The sequence below is a fragment of the Phlebotomus papatasi genome, chromosome 2, assembly GCF_024763615.1.
Source record: "Phlebotomus papatasi isolate M1 chromosome 2, Ppap_2.1, whole genome shotgun sequence".
Classification (NCBI taxonomy): Eukaryota; Metazoa; Arthropoda; class Insecta; order Diptera; family Psychodidae; genus Phlebotomus; species Phlebotomus papatasi.
Genome location: NC_077223.1, coordinates 34,381,351 through 34,402,895, shown reverse-complemented (window position 1 = coordinate 34,402,895; position 21,545 = coordinate 34,381,351). Strand labels below are relative to the sequence as shown.

Below are 21,545 nucleotides of genomic sequence, written 5' to 3'. Positions count from 1 at the left end.
CAATGAAAATTCATAAATTAACAAAATATGGTAAGCATTTTACTGTCAATGTGATTCTGCCCTTATAAGGATATCCAAATTTAGGATTTTTAACCGAAGTTTGAATAATTCCTGATCTAAGATATTTTTTGAACAAACAAATGCGAAATTAGCTTATTGCGTATGATGCGGTCGGTCCTGAATCAGATAGGTAAAAGCCGAACTGGGACTGAATTGCGAATTTGCTGCTGCACTTCACTTGGACTTTACCACGATTGTGCACTGAGATGTTCACTATCCAAAAGGCTCACACAGAATACTTTTGGATGGTGAACATTTCAATGCAAGATTGTGAAAAAGTCCAAGTGAAGTGCAGCAGCAAATTTTTCCACCTGTACGTGATTTTCTCCAATTCGAAACCTGATGAAGATGACATTCATCCTCGAGACGTCGCGAAGAATTAAAGAGTAAAAATCAATAGAGCTCTGTTTTTCCGTGTACTATCTGCTACATCCCATCAGACAGAAAATCCATTCAAAACGTCCTTAAAGGGTTAAACTTGTGAAAGATTTTTCGATTTATCTAGATTGCAAACAATTAAAAAATAAGATTGTGACATGGATACATAGAGGACGGTATATTCTATTAATTATTTTCTTTACGATTAAACATATTCCATTTTATCAATAGGGGGAAGTGGGGCCCTTTTGAATTAGGGCAATTTTAAAATAGGACTTTTTTACCTATTTTTAAATGGAACTGGACCTTATCATGATTATAATTTAGCTCCACAAACCAATTGTGAAAATACATAGGCTAACTTTACAAAATGTCGGCCAGATTGCAATTTCGGCCACCTCTTTTGTTCCTCAAATTTCCATGATTTCTTAGGTTTTTATATTCTGGAAAATTATACAATACAAAAAATAACAAATAATGTCGCTTTGACGAAAGCTTTGAAAAAGACTTTGGAAGAATTCCGAAAGGGACTATAAAGGGAGAACTATGAGAATCAAGGTGGCCGAAATATTACTCAAAGCTTTGTCTATATTTTTACTCATTTTAAAATGTTTTAAAAACGATTTGATGATTTAAAAACGAGTGCAAAGCATGGGCACTCTCCCCTAAATCAATTTCTTAGTCCGTGTTACATGTTGGTGTCACTTGTACGAATAATATTCACTTTCGATGAAATTTTTTGTTTGCTAAACAAATTTTATTTCGCATAATAAACTATCCTTCACCTGAGGGGATTCCCCGAGAAGTCTAAAACGGTTTCATCCGGATTTAAATAAGAAACAAACCGATAATTACTTTTTTTAACAATCAAGTAGCAGGTTAGTGAATAAAAGAAAATTATATTGGTCTACAATTCAAAATGGGGCAAACTATTAATAATTTAAATGAATAGTTGGATTTCGGGCAGAAAAAAACAAAAAAATTTATAAATTAAATTAAATTAAATTGGGGAGCACATAATGATGCTCTAATTCGAGTCCATGAAGCCACAGTTGTTTCAAAGGTTTTGTATGGCTGTGAAATCTACTACCCCGCTTCTACCACAACTAGACTGGATAGTTTAAACCCTCTGTATAATGTTGGGTACCGGTTAAGCACTAGACCATTGGAACCTTTAGGACATCGCCAGTCAACAGCCTACTAGCTGAAGCTGGTGTAGGTCCGCTCCCTCAAAGATTCAAATCTCAAATTAGTAAATCAGCTATGCGTCTTTTATTAATACCTGGAACTCCAGGTTATTCGGATATAGTATCTTTCGCTTCACGTAAAGATACGAAAAGTTTCTTTTCAATAGGCGGTCAAGCAATCGCAGATATTTTAAATGGCCTTACCCTGGAATCAGATTTTCAGGAATATTTTCCTCCATGGTTTCTAAATTTAGATTCTTAAAATTCCTACATTGCCAAGTGCCCATTTAAAACCATGACAAACGATGAATTAAATCGTCAAGTTGACCTATGCATAAATAGGATTAACCCAAATAATTCGGTCATCTTTTACGACGGATCTTTACAAGGTGCAAATGCGGGATTTGCGGTTACCTCATTGGATCAATTAATCATAAATGAGAAATGTTCTTGCCCCACATCATCTTTTGAATTGGAAGCTAAGGCAGTTCTTAGTTCCCTCCTTTATATTAAAAATCAAGAAGATAGGTATGAAAGTTGGATTATAGCAACTGATGGCTTAAGTGTATTGAATGGTATTCAGAATCTGGGTAATAGAACTCCAATTATTAATAGAATCAGAACTCTCTTAACTCTTTCGCGTCTTTAGGGTAATGTCATGACTCGGGGAAAAAAGTTTTTTTTGGGTATTTACATTAATTTAAATCTATCTGTTCGTACACGACATCATAATAGAAGGATGTAAGATTCTTGGCTCATTTTCTCAAGACTCCAGTTAGATTTCAATTAATGTAAATAGCCAAAAAGAAACTTTTTTCCCCGGGTCATATATGACCCTAAAGACGCGAAAGAGTTAATTGAACAAGGTCTTGTTCCTATTTTATGAATTCCTGGTCATCGACTTATCCAAGGCAATGAAAAAGCAGATGCAGAAGCCAAATCTATAGCCCTATCCCATAACCTTCCTTTACCTACAGTTTCAGTACGAAGTACATATAAAATCTACAAAATACTTCAAAAAAATTAGAAAACAAATGGTTTCAAAATGAAGTACATGGACTCATCAAAGAAATATTTTCTGAACTAAAAAAGCCCTTAGTACATCCTTCACTTTCGCGAAGAAAGTGCACCCTTATTGCCCGGCTCCGAATTGGTCACACCCGCCTTACCCATTCTCACACTGAGAGAAATCCGAAAAGGTTAAAATAACATTCCGGAAATGTTAATTTTACCCTGCAGTATTGACCCGAAAACGGTGTAAATATTACCCTTTTTAGGTGTATTGGGGGTTAAAGTTACCCTTTTTCATGTTGATTTTACCACTAAAATGGTGTAAAATTAACATTAAAAAATGTTGATATATTTTTACACCTAAAAAGTGTTAAAGTTACGAGGAAAAAAAGTTAATTGCACCCTCTTTTCTCTCAGTGCATTACATGTCCCGAGATCCTCAACCCATATGCCCCAATTGTTCTAACTCCCTCACTATCCCACATATCCTTTTTGCACTGCGAGTACTTCTTAGACGATATAAGAGTAAGTCATTTTGGGACAAAAAGTCCAATTGAATATTTAAATTTCTCGGTGATGGATACACTGAATATGGTCAGTTTCTTTAACGAATTAAATTATTTAAATGAACTGTAATTGTAAATATTGTTTTTCATCATTTTCCTTTATTATTTAAAATTATTTATTCATTGAAAATTGTTTATAAAAAATTATACGGCACGATATGGTGAAAAGCGCCTATTCTGTATTATGGGGAGGGTTGGGTATGTTGAATAAATAATAACAATTAAATTAAACTGAAAATGCTAAAGAACTTTCAAAAAATGGAAAAACTTCTTCATTTTCCCATTATTAGGATTATTTTAATATTTTTAAGCATTTGCAAATGATGATAATCGATTTTATTTATTTACTGGCTGCAGACTTTTTTTTTTACCAAAATATTGCCCAATCTACTGCAAGAAAATTATCTTTATTTTAGCAGTATATTATTTTTAACAGGTAAAAAATATGGAATTTAATATTGATATGCTGTTTGAATTAGAAGTAGAATAAATACTATTCAAATTCATTCTGAAAAAGCTGTGAAAAAACAAAGTTGTCTGGACAGCCCTGCACTCCCCTACAAAATATTATCTAATATTCAAATTTTATAGCAAAAAAAGATATGTTGTATTTTCTCTTTTCTAAAGCATCACGATTTCATCCAAGTTCAAAAAAATAAATAAATAAATAAAATTGAAATTATCATAAAATCAACTTACTGTTCGGGATTGCAGTTCTTGAGCCAGTTGGATTTCAGGGCATCTTCTGCTGTAATTCTCCTGTCGGGATCCAATTCGAGCATCCTATCGAGTAGATCGAGTGCAGTGCCTGGCATGAAGATGAACTCCTCACGGAGACGTCTTCGGTGTTGCTTCTTTGGTTTAAGTGTATGAAACCCTGGTAAATTGATGATTGTCGGCCAGACGGCCGGAGTTGGTGTACCACATAATCGTGATATCAGGTCCAATTGCAGTGCCTCGACATTTGCCTGAAACAGTGGCTTCTTCAGGAACAACTCACCCAAGATACATCCACAGCTCCAAACATCAATTGACGGCCCATATCTCTCTTCGCCCAGCAGCAATTCAGGTGGCCTATACCACAATGTTATCACTTTATTCGTGTACGGACGTTCCCTATCTTCAGCATTGTAGAGCCGTGCAAGTCCAAAATCTGCCAATTTCACTTCACCCCTTTTAGTTCAAAAAAAAAAAATCGATGTCACAAAAATAGATAAAGAACTTTTCTTTTTGTTTTCGATGTAAATCAATAAAACATCCAAAATAAACTCACTTGTTATTCATGAGAATATTTGAACACTTTATATCTCTATGAAGAAAGTTTTTCTTGTGGCAATAGTTCAATCCATCCAGCAGTTGTCGCATAATACTTGCATTATTCTCCTCCGTAAACTCCACCATTCCCGACTCAAGGAGTCCCATCAAATCATGATCCATATATTCAAATACTAAATAGAATGATCCCTTGTCTTTCCTAAATTCTAAGGCATCCTGCTTATCTGTCACAACTTCCCTCAAATTCACAATATTCTTGTGATTGAGCTGCCGAAGGATTTTTATTTCACGCACCGCCGTTATGGGAAAACCCTCCTTTTCATTCTCCAAGCGCACTTTCTTCAAGGCAACTAATTCATTTGTATGATTATCACGTGCCTTGTATACCTGCCACAGACCACAACATAAAAGAGAAACAACAACAAATTATTACAATATCAAAGGCAACATATTTCAAAATAATGTCAGAGATATTCCAAGGGAAATATATTCAAGAAATATATATGCTTAATCCTCAAACAGTTAAGCAAAAAGTGTACAAACGGTCAAACGGACTTCCTTTGAAGCCTATAATCCAATAAAAAGAATGCTTGAAAAATATCCTGCAGAGAGTAATTATTCTTTCTTGAAAGTGAGCTTTCTAGACATGCATTATTCTTTTTACACAAAAAAAGGGTGGCAAAGCATCCCATGCTTTGCGAAGTTTGAACTCGTGACTTTGATGCTGTACCTTAAAAATGGTTTCGCATCATTTACCGTTTACCAGTTCTCAACCAATTTAAAACCATTTAAAAATCACTCAAAAAAGGTCCAAAATATCTCAAATTAATAAAATTAATTTAAAATTAAATAAAAATAAAAAAAAAATTATAAATAAAATAAAATAAAAAAAATAATTTTCGATTATGAACCGGTTCATAATCGGTTCAGGCTTGTCAGGAATTCCAAGACCTTTCCAACGATCCTAAACTGACCCCATTGGTTAAAGAACTACGTTCTATAGAGCCTTTTAACTTTAACCCTGAAGAATCATTATTCAATTCAATTTATTTTCATCTCATTTCGTCTTTTTTTTTACCCACTTCCCATGCGTCCATCGCCGTCTTAGCGTTGATTCCAGCCTCCAGGACTAAACGATGGAAATGTCCCTTCGCAGGCTGTATGTTGTTTGTTACAATATCATCGTTACATTTGCATTGGGAATAGGCCAGACAGAATTGAGAGAGGGAAAGACCACTTCCGAGCCAAAGGCTGTTCAGAAGAGTGGGTGTTTTTTTTAAATAAAAAAACTACAAAAAATACAATATCAAAGAACTACTAGCAAGTCAAACTAATCGCTACATAATTGAGTCAAAAAAAAAACAGAAAAAAATAGTCAGGAGTGAAACAATATCAAAAGTTTAGAAAGTCAAAAGAAAAAAAAACACTATAAGAGTTCTGAAAGTTCACAAATCACTATTTCACCAAGGAACTTCTTCAATGCACATATCTCGAAGACAGGATGTCATGCAGAACCGGAATCCCTCCATCAAGGAAGCGACGAATAGACCCCACGAAATGATTCAACAGGATTTCCATATAAGGACGAAATGTCCACCTGGATAACCTCTAAGACATATCCAAAAATGAAAAAACGACGCGCAATGCGTATTCGAACAATCCCAAAAATATGATTTTGGAGGGGAAGTAATTGGGTGGATGAAAAATGAAGGGCATGTCAATGGTCCTTGAATCGATTTATAGGTGGTTCCCCTTAGGTTCCAAGTCGCTATCTCCAACCGTTTGGCCTCTAGAGTGATAGTCGGACGAACAAACGAACAAACAGCGTGATGACAAAAATATAGAAGCTTCAGATTTTCAAAATTCTACCAAAAGGGACAGATAATCCTAACCGGCTTATGTAGGTGAATGCATGCAAATTCGATTCAGAGCTGAAGTTGGGGACGCCATTCAGTTACAGTAGACTCTCTCTCAATTGGGCATTTGGGGCAAAATGCCATCCGGTTTATCGATAGATTTGGGCGTCAAAGCCTTTGTAAATTCCACAAAAAGAACTCAATTATAAAGAATCACGATAAAATAGGAAGAACTACAGCGAATTTAAGCAAATTAGCTTCATAATTTAACGTGAAAATTGTCAACAAAATTTTTCGCCCGATTGGAAAAGAGCCGATTGAGCGTGAGTCTAATGTATCTTGAATCAAATTCGTGAAGTTATACAAATTTTGTATTTAAACCAAAATATCAAGGATTTGGATGAACTGGCACAAAAGTAATATATGGGTGAAATGTAGACCAGAAAGTTCTCTATAATTTTCCCATAGAACATGATCTCATCGATTACTCAGAAGCCAAGATAAGCGAGGTTTTTTGTTTCTTAACTCGTTTTTTCATCCAGAGTGCCCCAAGTAGTCATTTGTTGAACTTCAACTATATCAAAGAATTGTTGTATTTTGTGAGACTTTCCATTTAAAACCATATTTTAAGTGTCTTGGTGGAGTAGAGGCAGTCAAATTGGCATCTGAGTGGTTTCAAAGCGTTATTATGGAAAAAGTCAATTCTTCTCACACTTAAACGACAAAATCGGAGAGATATCGTAGTCTGAACAAAAAATGATGTATGGACGAAATGTAGACACAAATGTCCTCTACAATTATGCCAAAGTAATCATCAAAATCGGTTAAGGGACAGTCGAGATAATTGATAAGTTGTAGCGCTTTACGAGACCTTTGATTTGCGCCCTCATTCACCAAAATTGGTCAAATAGAACAGGAGATATAGTGATTTGAATTTCGTGAACATTGACCCCTTATATTTCCGGTTCTATTATAACCACAACGAACCCACGCCACTTTTTGGAAACTTCAATTAATAAAAATTTAACAGAATTCGTCGTAACTTCCATTTTTGGAGAAGTTACGACAAATTTTAATAGAAAATTTTCTCTAATCAACATTTGCCATAACTTCTTTTGCTCGTTTGCGTGGCTTGTAATTTGCAGCAAAAATGTAATATTTCTCATTAATACGTTCACAAACACAAAGTCTTCCAAATATCCAAAGACAGTGTGAATAATGCAATATTAAATCATTTTAATTCAATATTTGTGAGAAAAAAAGTTAGAAAAATCCCTGCCCAACTGTCATTAATTCAAAACAAAACAAACAACACAGCGCGCAAAATTATTCAATAAAATTTATGAAATAAAAGCTTTTAGGGACAGGAATAAGAGTTCAATTGACTAATTTAGTGAAATAGAGGCACTCATTATCACTAGAGTAATTAAAATTGATATAATGTGTTTTTGAAAATTGTCGTAACTTCCAAGATCTCCATACATTAGAAATTACGGCTTTATAAAGGATGGAAGTTTCGATAAAATCTTATTGTGTTTCATCGAACATATATCTCAATATCTCAGCTTCAAATAATTTTATAATAATTTCCTCGAGTTAAATTACAGTTTATTAAGGCCTTTACACATTGGGTGCAATTTTCGTCAAAAGTTGCATTTTTGAACGAAATTGTCTACACTAGTGTAGGTAAAAACGTCAAAATTATGTCAAAAATGCAATTTTTGACGAAAAGTGGTCCCAATGTGTAGAGGCCTTTAGTGCCAGTTTTATTATTTTGACTCAAAAGTATCGCAATCGGGGCTCATTTTTAAGAAAAATAATGCTGAACTGAAAATTTCGTCTCCTGAAATGGTGTCAAAAAGAAATTACGACAAATGCTGATTTAACTGACGAAATTCGTGATCAGGAAGTGGCCAAACACATTCTGACAAAGTTTGAGGCCGATCGGAGGACATGAGATTTTGTTAGGATTATAGTAGGTGAGATTGTTAAGAATCTCACCTAATACCGTTTATCATTCCTAATAACGGGTTTTCAAAGTCAAAGGTTAAAAAGAACCCTAGAGAGTGCAGTTATAAACCGAATGGAATCATGCTTGGGCTCGTTGGAAATGTCTTGGAATTTCAAACAAAACTGGACCGGTTCCAATCGGTTTTGAACTGACAATGAACCGGTTCAAAACCGATAACCAAATTTTATTCGAAATTCAATTATATTATTATTATATTGTTATTTTGTGCAATGCTTTGAGTAATTTATAAATCCGTTCAAATCGGTTGTGAACCGGTAATGAACCGGTTATAAACCGATAAGTAATTTTTGTCCGAAAATCAATTTTATTGCTCTTAAAATTATTTTGTAGGATCTTTCGAGTGATTTACAAATCGGTTTAAATCGGTTGAAAACCGATAAAGGGTAAATGACACGAAAGTACTTTTGAGGGATAGCATAAAAATCACGAGTTCGAGCACTTCGCAAAGCCTGTGACGTTTTGCCAACCCTTTTTCACAAAAGCGCTCTTTTTTATGAGTTGAAAATGTTTTAACAAATTTGTTAAGAAATTTCTCAATGGAAATGGCTCATTATTAATAAGAATTATGTGAAGATACATTTTTAGTATATAAATTTGCAAATTGGTCAGCAAAAAAATCAAAATGGTTAGTTAAAAGTTTGATTCGGGTCAATAAAAAAAAAAAAATAAAAAATGATTGACAATGCCAAGATATGTTTATAACTACTTAATGTTTTCTTTGACAATAATATTTCACAATTTTTATGTATTTTCATGATTAATATTTTATTTATACTGACCAAGTTTAGTTTTTTACTGACCAATATATTTATCTTAATTTTTGTGAATACTCATCAAAGAAAATCAAAATTAATTATTCGTATTGAAAACTGAATTAATTAAATGTTTTTAATGGGTCATCATAAAGGGTATTTAAAATGGCCATATGCAATACTTTTCCCCGACACACGATCAATATAAATGTTTCTCAATTTGCAGGTTGAATTTCATAAATACAATGCAGATGAATATATAATGCAAATTTAATTATTGTTCAATACATAATTCCTGGGTTTTGTACAATTTCTCGGAAATATCATGTTGCAGTGATTTGTTCTTAAAAAATTTATGTACTAATTTTAATTTTATGTAATATTCTCCAATTGCATAGATAAAATATAATAATATATTGCACATAAATGTAATTTTCAATTTTGCCTGTCTCTAAATTTATAATGATATTAGTTTGAGCGTCAGGAAATGTGAATTTCGCAATAGACATAATCACAAAGGATGGTATTTGTTCAACAATTGCACTTGTATTATACAGAATATACATATAATGTGCAGAAAATGGGAAAAGGAATTCACTATAAATTCAAATTATGCTGTGGAATAGATTTCCAGAAGTTGATTTACTGAGAAACTTTTTCCACGAAGATTTTTTTTGTATAGCTGAATTTGTCACATTCGTTTTGCAACGGGGAAATGTAAAATTTTGCCGTAAATTACATGATATTTTTTATATATATTTTTAACACTTCTACAGCTAAGCAGGATATCTGGTTGCCCTACGGAGTTGATTTTTTATTGAAAAATCGTAAAAAAAACTATTAAATCTTCATATAATATTTAATAGAGGAACCTGCTGGGGCAAAATGTGACGGAATTTATATTTTTTTACTTGAGAGGTTTCTGCTCAGGAAATTTACCGTTTTACAACTTTTCCAAAAATCATTTTCCAATATCTTGGACATAAGTCAAGGCTTTTAATTTTTACTGCTCGAACTCAAAGAGAGAGCAGTTAGGGTCGAAGAAACATCTTTTCGACAGGGAAGAACCCCTATTCTTTAAGAGTCTCAGGTGTTCCTTTCACCCTATATAATACACTTTTTTACAACTTGCGGCACGGCTAGAGGCCAAACGGTAAGAGATAGATACTTTCGGTCTTCGACGACCCCCCTCCCCCTCCCTATAAGTCAACAATTTCTATGAGTTTTTTTTCTTTCACTTAATTTTTCTTTAAACTTTATGCAGATAAACAAAAAATAGTCGTATTTCAAACAGTTTGTCATCCGAATTTCTCTCTAATTCGGGTGACATTTCGGTACCAAATGCCCGAATTTGAGACTCTACTGTATTTAGAAAACAGTGCCTAGATTTTTTCATTTTCGAATATGTTTTAGAGGTGGTCAAAGCGAATGTTTCGTCCTTGGACACCTATGTTCGAAAACCATTTCGATATCGAATTATCAAAGATCAAAGTTTAACCACTTTGGAGGGCCTATTTTTCAACCGATTTGCTTAAATTTGGATTTTTATGAAAGATCTTGAATTTCAAACCTGATTGCATTAGACTCAATCGATTATGAGTCAGTACCGTCAGTCCAATACCAGTAAATTAATGTATCTTTCTCATAAAATTTTTCAAACATATTTTTTTATTTATTCGAAAGCTTATGACATAGCTTGAGTTCTTCGACGACCCCCCCCCCCCCCTTTCGCTTAAGTTAACATTATCTAACACAGCCTTTTCTTTTTCCCACCACCCCTTTCTACCCCTCCACAAATCATGTTTTGTTCGTTTATTTCGAAAACGGCTCCTACGATTTCTTTCACTTTTGAATATGTTTTAGAGGTAGTCAAGGCAGATATTTCGTCCTTGGACACTTATGTTCGAAAACCATTTCAATATCGAATTTTCGAACATCAAAGTATAACCATTTTGAGGACCCATTTTTCAACCGATTTGCTGAAATTTGGATTTTTTTGAAAGATCTTGAAATTTCCAACCCAACTGAATCGGTCATGAGTCGGTACAATATCCGTAAATTAATGCATCTTTTTCAAAAATACTTTTTATTTATGCGCAAGCTTGTGATATAGCTAGAAGCCAAACGGTAAGAGATATCGACTTCCGGTCTTCGACGACTCCCCTCCCCCCATGGGTCAACATTGTCGGGGCCAGCCTTTTTTCTTTTTCTCCCATCCCCCGCTTCCCTCCAAAAACGATGTTGTTTTTTGGTTTATTTCGAAAACGACTCCTAGGATTCTTTTCATTTTCGAACTTGTTTTGGAGGTAGTCATTTTCGATTTTTGTGGAAATCTGGAAGTCTGGTATTTCGAGTTTTTGGACGTCGACATGCTGTTTGTCCGTCTGTCCGTCCAGTTTTCGGCAGCTGTACAGGCCAAACGATTAGAGATAGCGACATGGAACCTTTGAGGGACCTCTTCATAAATCGATCTAAGGACCATTAATATACTCCTCATTTATCCCCCAACTGTCCCCCTCCACTCCAAACCCATGTTTTTTGGGATTTCTCGAAAACGCGTCGTGCGACCCAGGCGGAAATTTTATCCTTATTCGCAAATACCGTAGAATCACTCTTAACAACGATTTTTCAAGGTCAAATGATAGAAGAGCTTTACAAAGTGTATGTCTTCACCGAATGGTATAATATTTGGGCGCGTTGGAAAGGTCTTGGAATTCTTGACAAGCCTGAACCGGTTCCAATCGGTTATGAACCGGTAATGAACCGATTCCTAATTATTTTCAGAAATTCAATTTTATTAGTTTTTAACTGTTTTGGACAATCCATTGAGTGATTTATAAATCGGTTTAAATAGGTGGTGAATTAGTAAATGGTACTAAAGTGCTTTTGAGGTAAAACATCTAAATTACGAGTTCTAGCATTCGCAAAGCATGAAACACCTTGCCAACCATTTGTAATGTGATTTCTTAGTAGTGAACCCTTTAATTTTTTTTTAAGTTTCAAAAGTTCAAAATTAAATTAAAATAATTTATGAGGCAAAATTCCAATCACAATCTCAATAATAATTAATAATGCGAATGTTTTTCATTAATTAAAATTTCACTGTATATAGAATTTGTAAGAAATTTTATATCTTCCAAAGTTTTTCTAATTATTTCTAACACATCATTGAACTTCACCCTGGAAATCTCTTTTACACAAGAAACAATTTTTAACAAGAGCATTGATTCTTTTAAGAAAATTGCTCTACACTCGTATACGAAGGAAGAAGTATTATAAAAAAAAAATCCAATTTAATTGTAAATTATTTACATCTCCTTGGAATTCATGCAATGCAATTGATTTTTTTTAATTGGAAATAATAATAAAAATAGACTCACCTGCCCATAAGTCCCTTCGCCAATTTGTGCAATAACTTCAAAAACATCAACACTGCGTTCGCCCCAATCGCGATTGATAAGATTGGTGCGTGATGATCGTCTATTGAGTATTTTTGGACGCTTCCGTCTAACTGTGGAGGCTCCTCCTCCCTTTGACGATCCTCTTCCCTGACGATTTCTCGGTGGTGTTTGCTCATCGTCCCCACTGAGATCATCCACACCACCAACAATTGGTGGCATTGGCAGTGTCAGGACTCCCTTCTTTCCCGAATTCGGAGCCACTTTCACCTTGGCCGACGACGATGTTTTTGGTGGCATCGGCGGCAATGGTGGTGGCGTAACATTTCTCGGTGGACTCGGTGTCTTAGCATCAGCCAATTCAGACACATTTACACCCGGAGGCATTGGCAATTTCGTGAGACTCTTTGATTTGGCGAAATTTGGCGTATACGTCACTTTAGTCATTGCATCACTATTCTTTACCATTGACAGTGAAACATTATTCACTGCCACGGCATTGCGACCTCCCTCGGTCAATGAATCCGACGATGATGGCACTTTACCATCATTTGATGACATACTGGCCGAATTTGAAGGTACTTTGACTGTTGGATCAAGTGTTTCATTCTTTGTTGTTACTGTTGATGATGACAAATTTGGAATTGGAATGTCCACAATGTCCATATTCTGCCAAGAAAAATCCAACGAAAAAAAAACAAGAAACTAAAAAAATGAACTCACGCTCTGGGGGACTTTTCTCGCTTATTCAATGTATTTCTGTTAATGCAGTGAGACTTTGGTAAAAAAAAAGAGACTTTGGTAAAAAAGTCATTTGAATTAGCCTGCAGCTAATTTGGGAAGATATTTCGATAAAAGTGATTAGGAAAATTATTTTTTTAAGTAACTATAATTAAAAGGCAGTCTGAAATAACATTTTTAACGCCTAAAAGTTGTAAAGTTTCCTTGACAAAGGAAAATTAAGAAGTTTTGAACAATCATGGCAAGAAAAAGTGTTCATTAAAACGGCCTCTGTACAATTTAAAATTTTTACTGATCAAAACAAAATATTTTAATGCTCGAACTCCACAGAGAGAGCAGTATATAATCCATCGATATTTTTACTCCCAAAAATTTCCACCTTACACCCCCTGGAGTCCAATTTTCTTAATAAATCTTCGCTTTTCAGACGACATCCGAGAAATAATGTCATGCTGTTTGTCCGTCTGTCCGTCTGGCTGTTACCAAACATACAGGCGAAACGGCTAGAGATAGACACTTGAGACCTTCGGGGGCTTCCCCATAAATCGATTCTGGGACCATCATCATACCCACCATTTTACCCCCGCTTACCACCCCCATGTCTTTTTGGAATTGACCGAACACTCATCGTGCAATTTTTTTTCATTATTGGATATGTTTCAGAAATTGCCTAGGCGGACATTTCGTCCTTATACGAAAATAGCGTTGAATCATTCCTAATAGGGTAAGAGCACATAATTTTGGACAGTTTCTAAATTTGGACACTTTGAGGGTAAAATTGGACACTAAAAATAAATTGATTAAAATTATGGATTTTTATTCCAATATTTGATGAATAATGAATTCTATCTAAATATTTGTTCTTTTTGGAAGATTTTAACACTAAATACGTTAAATTTTGAATATGATTTGAGTTGAAATTGCTTTGTTGAAAATTCAGTGTGAGCAATTGCTTACGAGAAATATGACAGAACTTCGTATTTACTTCAGTCTTATTTAGCTGTGGTGTAGTACTAAGAATTGAGGAGCTCAGAGCAAAAAAACGCTATTTTAACCCTCTAACGGGTAAGACCGCATCCAGGCGGTCTTCACAAAAATCACATTTACTGCGACAATAAAGGTTTTATTTATTTAAAAGTGCTATAGTGTCCTCGGTAATAGTCTTATAAACATCTCTTGAAAGTTTGAACTCATTTTGACTCTTCGTTTTGTTGCTATTCCCAGTTTTGTGTGACAGGTCAGAGAAAAAGCAACAAAAAATATTTGTGCAAAAAAACTAATTTCCAATTTCCATAAAAATACCGATTTAAAGTTATCTGACTAAAATAAATTTATTTTTTACCAAAAGATATGTCATTCTACTTTGTATAATTTATTTAAAAATTTGAAAAAACTAAAAATGTGAATTTTAGAAGCAAAAAGAGTTTCAAAAATTTTTTATATTTTCTCATCTAGCGCCTAAACTAAAAGAGATAATGAAGAATGGATGGTTTTTTCGACTTTATTAAATCATAATTATCCTAGAAAACATTGTTTTAGAACTTTTTTTTTCGCATATTAAAGAAAACACCGTTAGAGAGTTAATAGGGAAATGCATACGACTTAGGCTTAGAGTTTTTTTGCTCTGAGCGCCTCAATTTTTCCTCCCTTTTTTTGAGTGATATTATTGAATATTCATTGAATATTGTGTTGATTTACGTTAGTTAGTGATTTGTACATTTGATCTAAAGTGAGATTTACCTTGTGAATTAGATTTTTCGTGTGAAAAATTGGAAATTTTTTGAGACATTTACCAGTGAGGTGATACTCCCTATTTTGGACAGGTGTTTTTCTCATGAAATTTCGTAAAGTTTTAGCTTTTGCGATGACTAGGTTGGACAAATGCCTGGAGATACAATGAAGCATCATCTCTATGAACAAGATGTAGTGAGAAAAGCCTTAAAAGACTCCCGGAAAGGCCAGGGAATGCACAAATCCGCACGTACTTGGAGTACCGAAGTCAACTCACTTTAATGAATGATATGGAAAGTTTCCGAGCTTCTTGTGACATTCTACGTTTCCCTTGCATGACCAGGAAGAGGACTTGGTAAGATTGGTTCATGAAATAAAGAACAATGGGCATCCTGTTGAGGCGGATTAGCTGTTCAAATTTACAGCCATGTTGTCCAAATTAATAACCAAGTTGTCCAAAATAAGAGCCAAATTCCCCTCTACATATCAAATCATTTTTAAATGTATTAAGACTAATTTTAGTAAAAACAAAGACAATAAACTCTTGCCAAGTTTCTAAATAACCCTTCTGAAAAGAGAGTAACAAAAAGAGTCAATTGGTATCGAAAATATCGCACTTCAAACTTGGAACATCGATGCTTATAAGTAGACTGTCCAAAATTATGAGCCTTTACCCTATTTGTGTTCAACAATAATTATAAAATTTAATGTCAGAAAACATGGAAAAATCGGACTTAGCAACCTTAGCAAATTTAATAAAATATATCTCGAAAACTAAAACTGTCCTTAACGATCTATTTTGTGGGTTTGATAGAGAATTTTACTAGCTACATTTTCGTCCATGTACAACTTTTTACTAAGATTGTTTTTTACCCTCCATATTAAGGTCGAAACGGCAATCAAGCAAACTGAGCGCCACTATTTATTGAGTAGGGGAGACTGGGGCAAAAGGTCACAATATGGATATTTTATTTTTTTACCAACTACTCGAACGCTCCAGAAATTTCTAATTAGCGCAGTTTTATAGGAAATTTACCGCTATACAACTTTGTGAAAGTAATTTTCTTCTATTTTGTAAGGAAATACATTTATCGAGCCGTTTTCTGAAAGGTAATTTTGTGACCATTCTAAAAAATTCTGGGGAAAATACTATCAGACATGGGATATTATCACATTTTGATTCGTTTTGTTACGGGGTTCCGTAAATTAAAAAAAATACCTAAATAACATATTTTTATAGGAAATTTATTCCTCTACACCTTTGTAAAACACCGTTTTCTCTATCTGAGCGAAAAAACCGAGTTTTAAGCTATTTTACAAAAACACACAAAACCCAACCAACCCAAACCAGCTTGTTGTTTGACCAATGCAAACAACAAGCGGCGACACATGGCATTTTGTTACTTTTTACCCCAAGTGGTCGTTTTTAATAAAAAGATTTCTTGAGAGAAGAATCTTTGTAAAATTCTAAAATAGATAGCGGCTTCGTATTCAAAGAATCCATGTAATTTAGGAAATAATCATCAGTGCATACATTTTGAATAATAAGTAGGTAATAATTGATATATTCTTCAAGGAAAATATTTTAAAAATATGGCTAAAAATTTTGATATTTCTTATTTTCTAAATTCCTTGTTCAAATTCTAACATACAACATCGAAGAAGGTCTATGGAAGCTATTTATGGAAAAAAATTTAAGCCGCTATCTTATTTATCTTGGAAGATATTGAATTTTTAAATTTTCGATTTGTGACTTTTTGCCCCGGTCTCCCTTATTTTTTCGTATATACAACAATGACCTTGAATCAAGCCATTGAACGATTCCTCGAGGTTAGAGATCAATCACCTTAAGGGCTCTATTGTGTAATTTTTCTTTTTGTCAAAATGGAGCATTTTAAATTAAATCCCGTCAAAATGCGCCTTAACCAGTTTTCATCGATTTATAAATCGATAGTTTACGATATTTAATTTTTGCTAGAAATTGAATTTTACTACTTCTAAGTGATATTAAGCAAATTTTGAAGTAATTCAGAACCGATAAAAAAAATAAAATCAAAGAGAAATTGAAAATCATGAGCACTACTACATTTCCAGTAGTAGAACCACAAAAAATCTATATAATTTTCATGGCATAAATTTATCACAAATAATTTCTAAAGTGCAGTATTAAAATCTAGGATTCAAGATAGGAGGGATGCTTTACCATTATTTTCCAATATTGTATAACAATTTCATTTTTTTTACTTTTATTAAAAAAATAAGATTTGAAAACCAATTTTGTATATTTTACTTGGCAATTTAACTTTTGTATTTTTTTACGAAAAACCAAAAATTAAAATATTTTTTTTTTAGCAAGTGAAATGTGTCAAGTATTTCTGATTTATATGGAAGGGAATCTTTTTGCAAAATCAACATTAGAACGTAATAAAACTGTACTCACCACATGTTGATTATTGTTGCCACTCTCATTGATACCATTGGAAGTGACTGACTCTGCGGAACCATCTGCCCCCGCAGAATTGTCAGCTGTTGCCCCTCCTGCTGTATCATCGTCCTTTTTCTCCAGAATCTCCTGCAGAGCTTTCTCGCGCTTGTGCTTGTCCTTGACCAACTCTGCAAAAAGACTCGTATCGCTGATCTTTTCCTTGATATCGATCTTCCTGATGGAGATTGGCGGGGTTTTCGAACGACTCTCCCGTGTCGGCGTGACTGCCTTGGACTTTCTCACCGTCGGTGAGCCTCCACGGAAAACCCTTGGACTTCGACTCCTCGAGTGCAGACGGGTTGCTTTTGCTGGTGGTGATCCAGGTGGGCTGTAGGGGCGCTTCCTCACGCGTGACGACGATCTTCGACGATGCGAAGGAGACATACTACTCGGATGAGGAGATCTCCTGATCGGTGATCGACGGGGTGAACGACGCGGAGGGGATCTTCTGGGAGATCTTGGGGTTCGTCTCCGTGAGTCCCGTCTTCGATCCCAGTCTCTGTCTTTCCTCATCGATGATGATGAGGTGGATGTGGTCCGATTCTTGTAATCATTGCGATCATTTGATCTTTCACGGTGCACATTGGAAAGCCGAGAACGCTTTGACACCGGTGACGAATACATTGAATGACTACTGTGATGATGGTCTGTTGTCCAAGAAGACAAAACAAAATAAACAATTTTACCGTTTCCATTGCAACCGGACAACAGAAAAGGAGAGAAAAACAGCTGCTAAAAATGAGGGTTTGCCTAACTTGCAGGGAAACGATTCAACATTAACCACGGAACAATAATTGAAATAACAAAAAAAAACTATATTACTATTTAATTTGTAATATCTTCTTTGATTATTGATAATAAAGGTTTACCATATCTTGCATAATACTCCCTGTATCTTCTCCTGAACATTTTCACAGAGTTTCGAGAAAAATATGTTTTTTTTTCTTTCCATAAACTACTTTGATTTGAACCCAAATCCTACTACTCGCTTGTAATACTACGAAATAAGGTAACTAGAATTCGTTTTAGCTATTGAAAATATTTTTGTAATGTTTTATAATTGTTCTATATGTATAAGCATTTCAATTACAAATATGATAAGAAAGTTCAAGGTTCATGTAACAAATGTCAATGACCTCTTCTACTCATAAATAAGCGTGTCACACTTTGGTTCCGTTCAATTCGACAAGAAAGGATAGTAGGATAATTTTGTGATCTACTTTGAAATGCGTGAATATTGTCTTTGTTGTTCAAATTGTTAAAATTGTAAAACCCAAATCGGATCTTTGACCTACGGTCCCAAATTGTTAATAATTTATCTATTATTTGTCCCAAATAGATCTTTGATAACCCCACTACTTTATATTGAAGTAAAATGGGTCCTGCCATCAGGTCTTCTGTATAGTATGTAATATTTCCCATTTGGCAGGACTTATTTTCACAATTTTACTATACTCGCTCGAACTTTTCCAAGACAGCAGTATATTGCACTTCCGTAATTTGAGTGACATTTTAAGATATTTTTGATTATTATGAAATCAGATAGAGAATTTTGTAGACTTTTAGAATCCGATTTTATATCGAAAAGTTTATAATGAAGATTTTCCGTAATTTTAGATTTTCCAACCCGTTGTTGATTGTTTGCAATAAAAAGTGACGTTTTTCTTAATATCTAATTAGTAAAAGAGTGGTATTTTTGCATAGGGGGAGGTGGGGCTAATTTGAACTCTGTATAAAATATGTTGAAAAGTGGCTGAAAATTATCATTTTTTTTTTGAAAAAAGTTGTGCCAAAAATCGAAAAAAAAGTTTAAAAAAATTCCTTCTGTTAAGCACGAGCCACATTCATATCCTAAAAGAAAATACTAGTTTTATGGATTTAAGATGAAGCTGCTAGAAAAAACGTGACAACAAAAAAAATTTCCAAAAATTTTCCGGTGACAGACAGACGAAAATCTGAATTTACGAAATTTTATAGTTCTAAAATTAAAACAATGGACAAAATTGAAGTGTTTTTCCTATGTCAAACCCACTTATCCCCTTAAGATAAGGCTCATTTCTATTAAAAAATTGGAGAAAAGCCCAGTTCCAAAGCTGCCCCAGTTCAAAGATGCCCCACCTTCCCCTAGTAGGACATTTTTTTTGCAATCTAACTTTTCCTTTCTATAGAAAAAGATCTCATCTCACCACTTAGAGGTAGAGACGTAGGAGCTTCGCCCCCCCCCCCAAAGGTTAAATCGACTCTGGGGTACCTTTAACATGTCCCTTATTTTCTTGTGCGTTTTGTTTTAATTCTTGGATGTTTTAGAGGTCGTCCAGTGGGACATTTCGTTCACTTACGAAAATATCGTTGAATCATCCCTAATAACGGTTTTTCAAGGTCAAAAGTTAAATAGGCTCTGTCTAAAGAATGTATTTCTCAACTGAATGGGGTCTTGATTGGACTCGTTGGAAAGGTCTTGGAATTTATGAAAATTATAAACCGATTGCAATCGGTTATGAACCGACTCTAAATCAATTAAGCAACATTTTCTTAAAGACGATCTTCTAAGAAATTTATAAATCGGGTCAAATCGGTTAAGAACCGAAAAATGGTAAAAGATGCAAAATCACTTTTGAGATATAGCATCTAGGTCATGACTTCGAGCACTTTGGAAAGACTAGGCCGCTTTGTCACAAATTTTATCTCAAATTCAATTGTATTACTTCTACACCCCTTTTTAATTCGATCACTGTAAATCGTCAGGAAGTGTATACAGTGGCGGCCAAAATAATAGAATCACTTTACAAAGCTTATATTTTTTTACTTTTGTATTTATTCCCAATTTGTTGATATACAGTGGCGATAAGATAAATAGCACAACTTCAGAGATTTTCCTATTTTGATGTTTTATGATACAGTATCAATACCTGATCATGTTTTATTTTTAGAAAATATAATGCCCAACGCACAATAACTTTTGTTTAGTAAACGTGTTTTTGACATTTCAATGAGAGTGAGTGAGATCTAGATATAGTCATCTCGCTCATTCTCATGGGAAATTTTAAAAACATGTTTACAAACAAAAGTTATTGTGCGCTGGTCATAATGCCCATCATAAATAAAAATGATAATTATTTAATATTTGTATCTGTTAAAACCATGTGTTTTTGTCATTTTATGAGTTTAGATAAAATCCGTGTGGCAAATTTAAATAGCACATTTTCATTTTCTTTGAAAATATTACCTGAAATTTATTTTTATTTTAAAATTTATTATATTTCTATATTGTTGATCATGTATAGGCATAATTGCTACAAATTTTTCGTAAAATAAAGTTATGAGAACTGAAAAATCATGTAAATAGGGCCTTTTTTGCAGATTTCCAGGCTTTACCTAAAAGAGTTTAGGATCACTAAGATTTTTTTTTTTGTAAATTATATTGTTCAAGGAAGATAACCATCAAATCAAAAAAAAATTATGATAAAACGTACAAATCACGCAAAAACTCGAAAATTTCGAGAAAGAATTACGATTTCTACAGAAGATTCTGCCATTGCTCTTATAGTAAACTTAATTTATTTGCCGCCGTGCCGAAAATAAAGGAACAAATTGAACAAAATTTGACAAAGTAACTGATGTGAGCATTACTGAAAGCCAATTATATAAAAATACCCGATAAATAAAAATGTTGCCAGACGTACAGAGTTAGTATTCAAACGAAACCGTACCTGTTGTTTGATTTTTGTTAAAGAGCATATGCAGAAGGACCTGAAATTCTGGAATAATATTCTTTCAACCGATGTATTACTGTTTAATATCACAGGATATGACATAACAAAATATTAGATGTCCGAAAAGTCGAGAATTTTGTCCTTGATACATAATTAAGAACGTAAAGCTTAGCAGTGGTAATTTTATAGTATGAGGTTACTTTTTGCGAAGTGGCGTATGATTTGTACATGGAATATCAGGCAATAGAAACCAATTTTTTTACAAGAATATCTTTGGACAAAACATGTATACTTCAATATCGAAAAGAATTTGCTTTTGGTTTTTAAGTTTTAATCAAGCTAATGATCCCAAACACACTG

At 34.0% G+C, this 21,545-nt stretch overlaps 1 protein-coding gene across 2 annotated transcripts in view; it reads right to left on the bottom strand.

Annotated features, from left to right (window-relative positions):
• The window catches only part of LOC129803593 (cyclin-dependent kinase 12), a 32,585-nt gene that overhangs the window by 7,865 nt on the left and 3,175 nt on the right, over window positions 1-21,545 (bottom strand). For both annotated transcript variants that reach the window (XM_055850284.1, XM_055850283.1), the window contains exons 3-6: window positions 17,428-18,119; window positions 12,498-13,184; window positions 4,476-4,864; window positions 3,902-4,375 (exon numbers count right to left, since the gene is read on the bottom strand). In XM_055850284.1, the coding sequence (XP_055706259.1) occupies window positions 3,902-4,375; window positions 4,476-4,864; window positions 12,498-13,184; window positions 17,428-18,119 (2,242 nt within the window). The remainder of the gene's footprint in view (window positions 1-3,901; window positions 4,376-4,475; window positions 4,865-12,497; window positions 13,185-17,427; window positions 18,120-21,545) is intronic.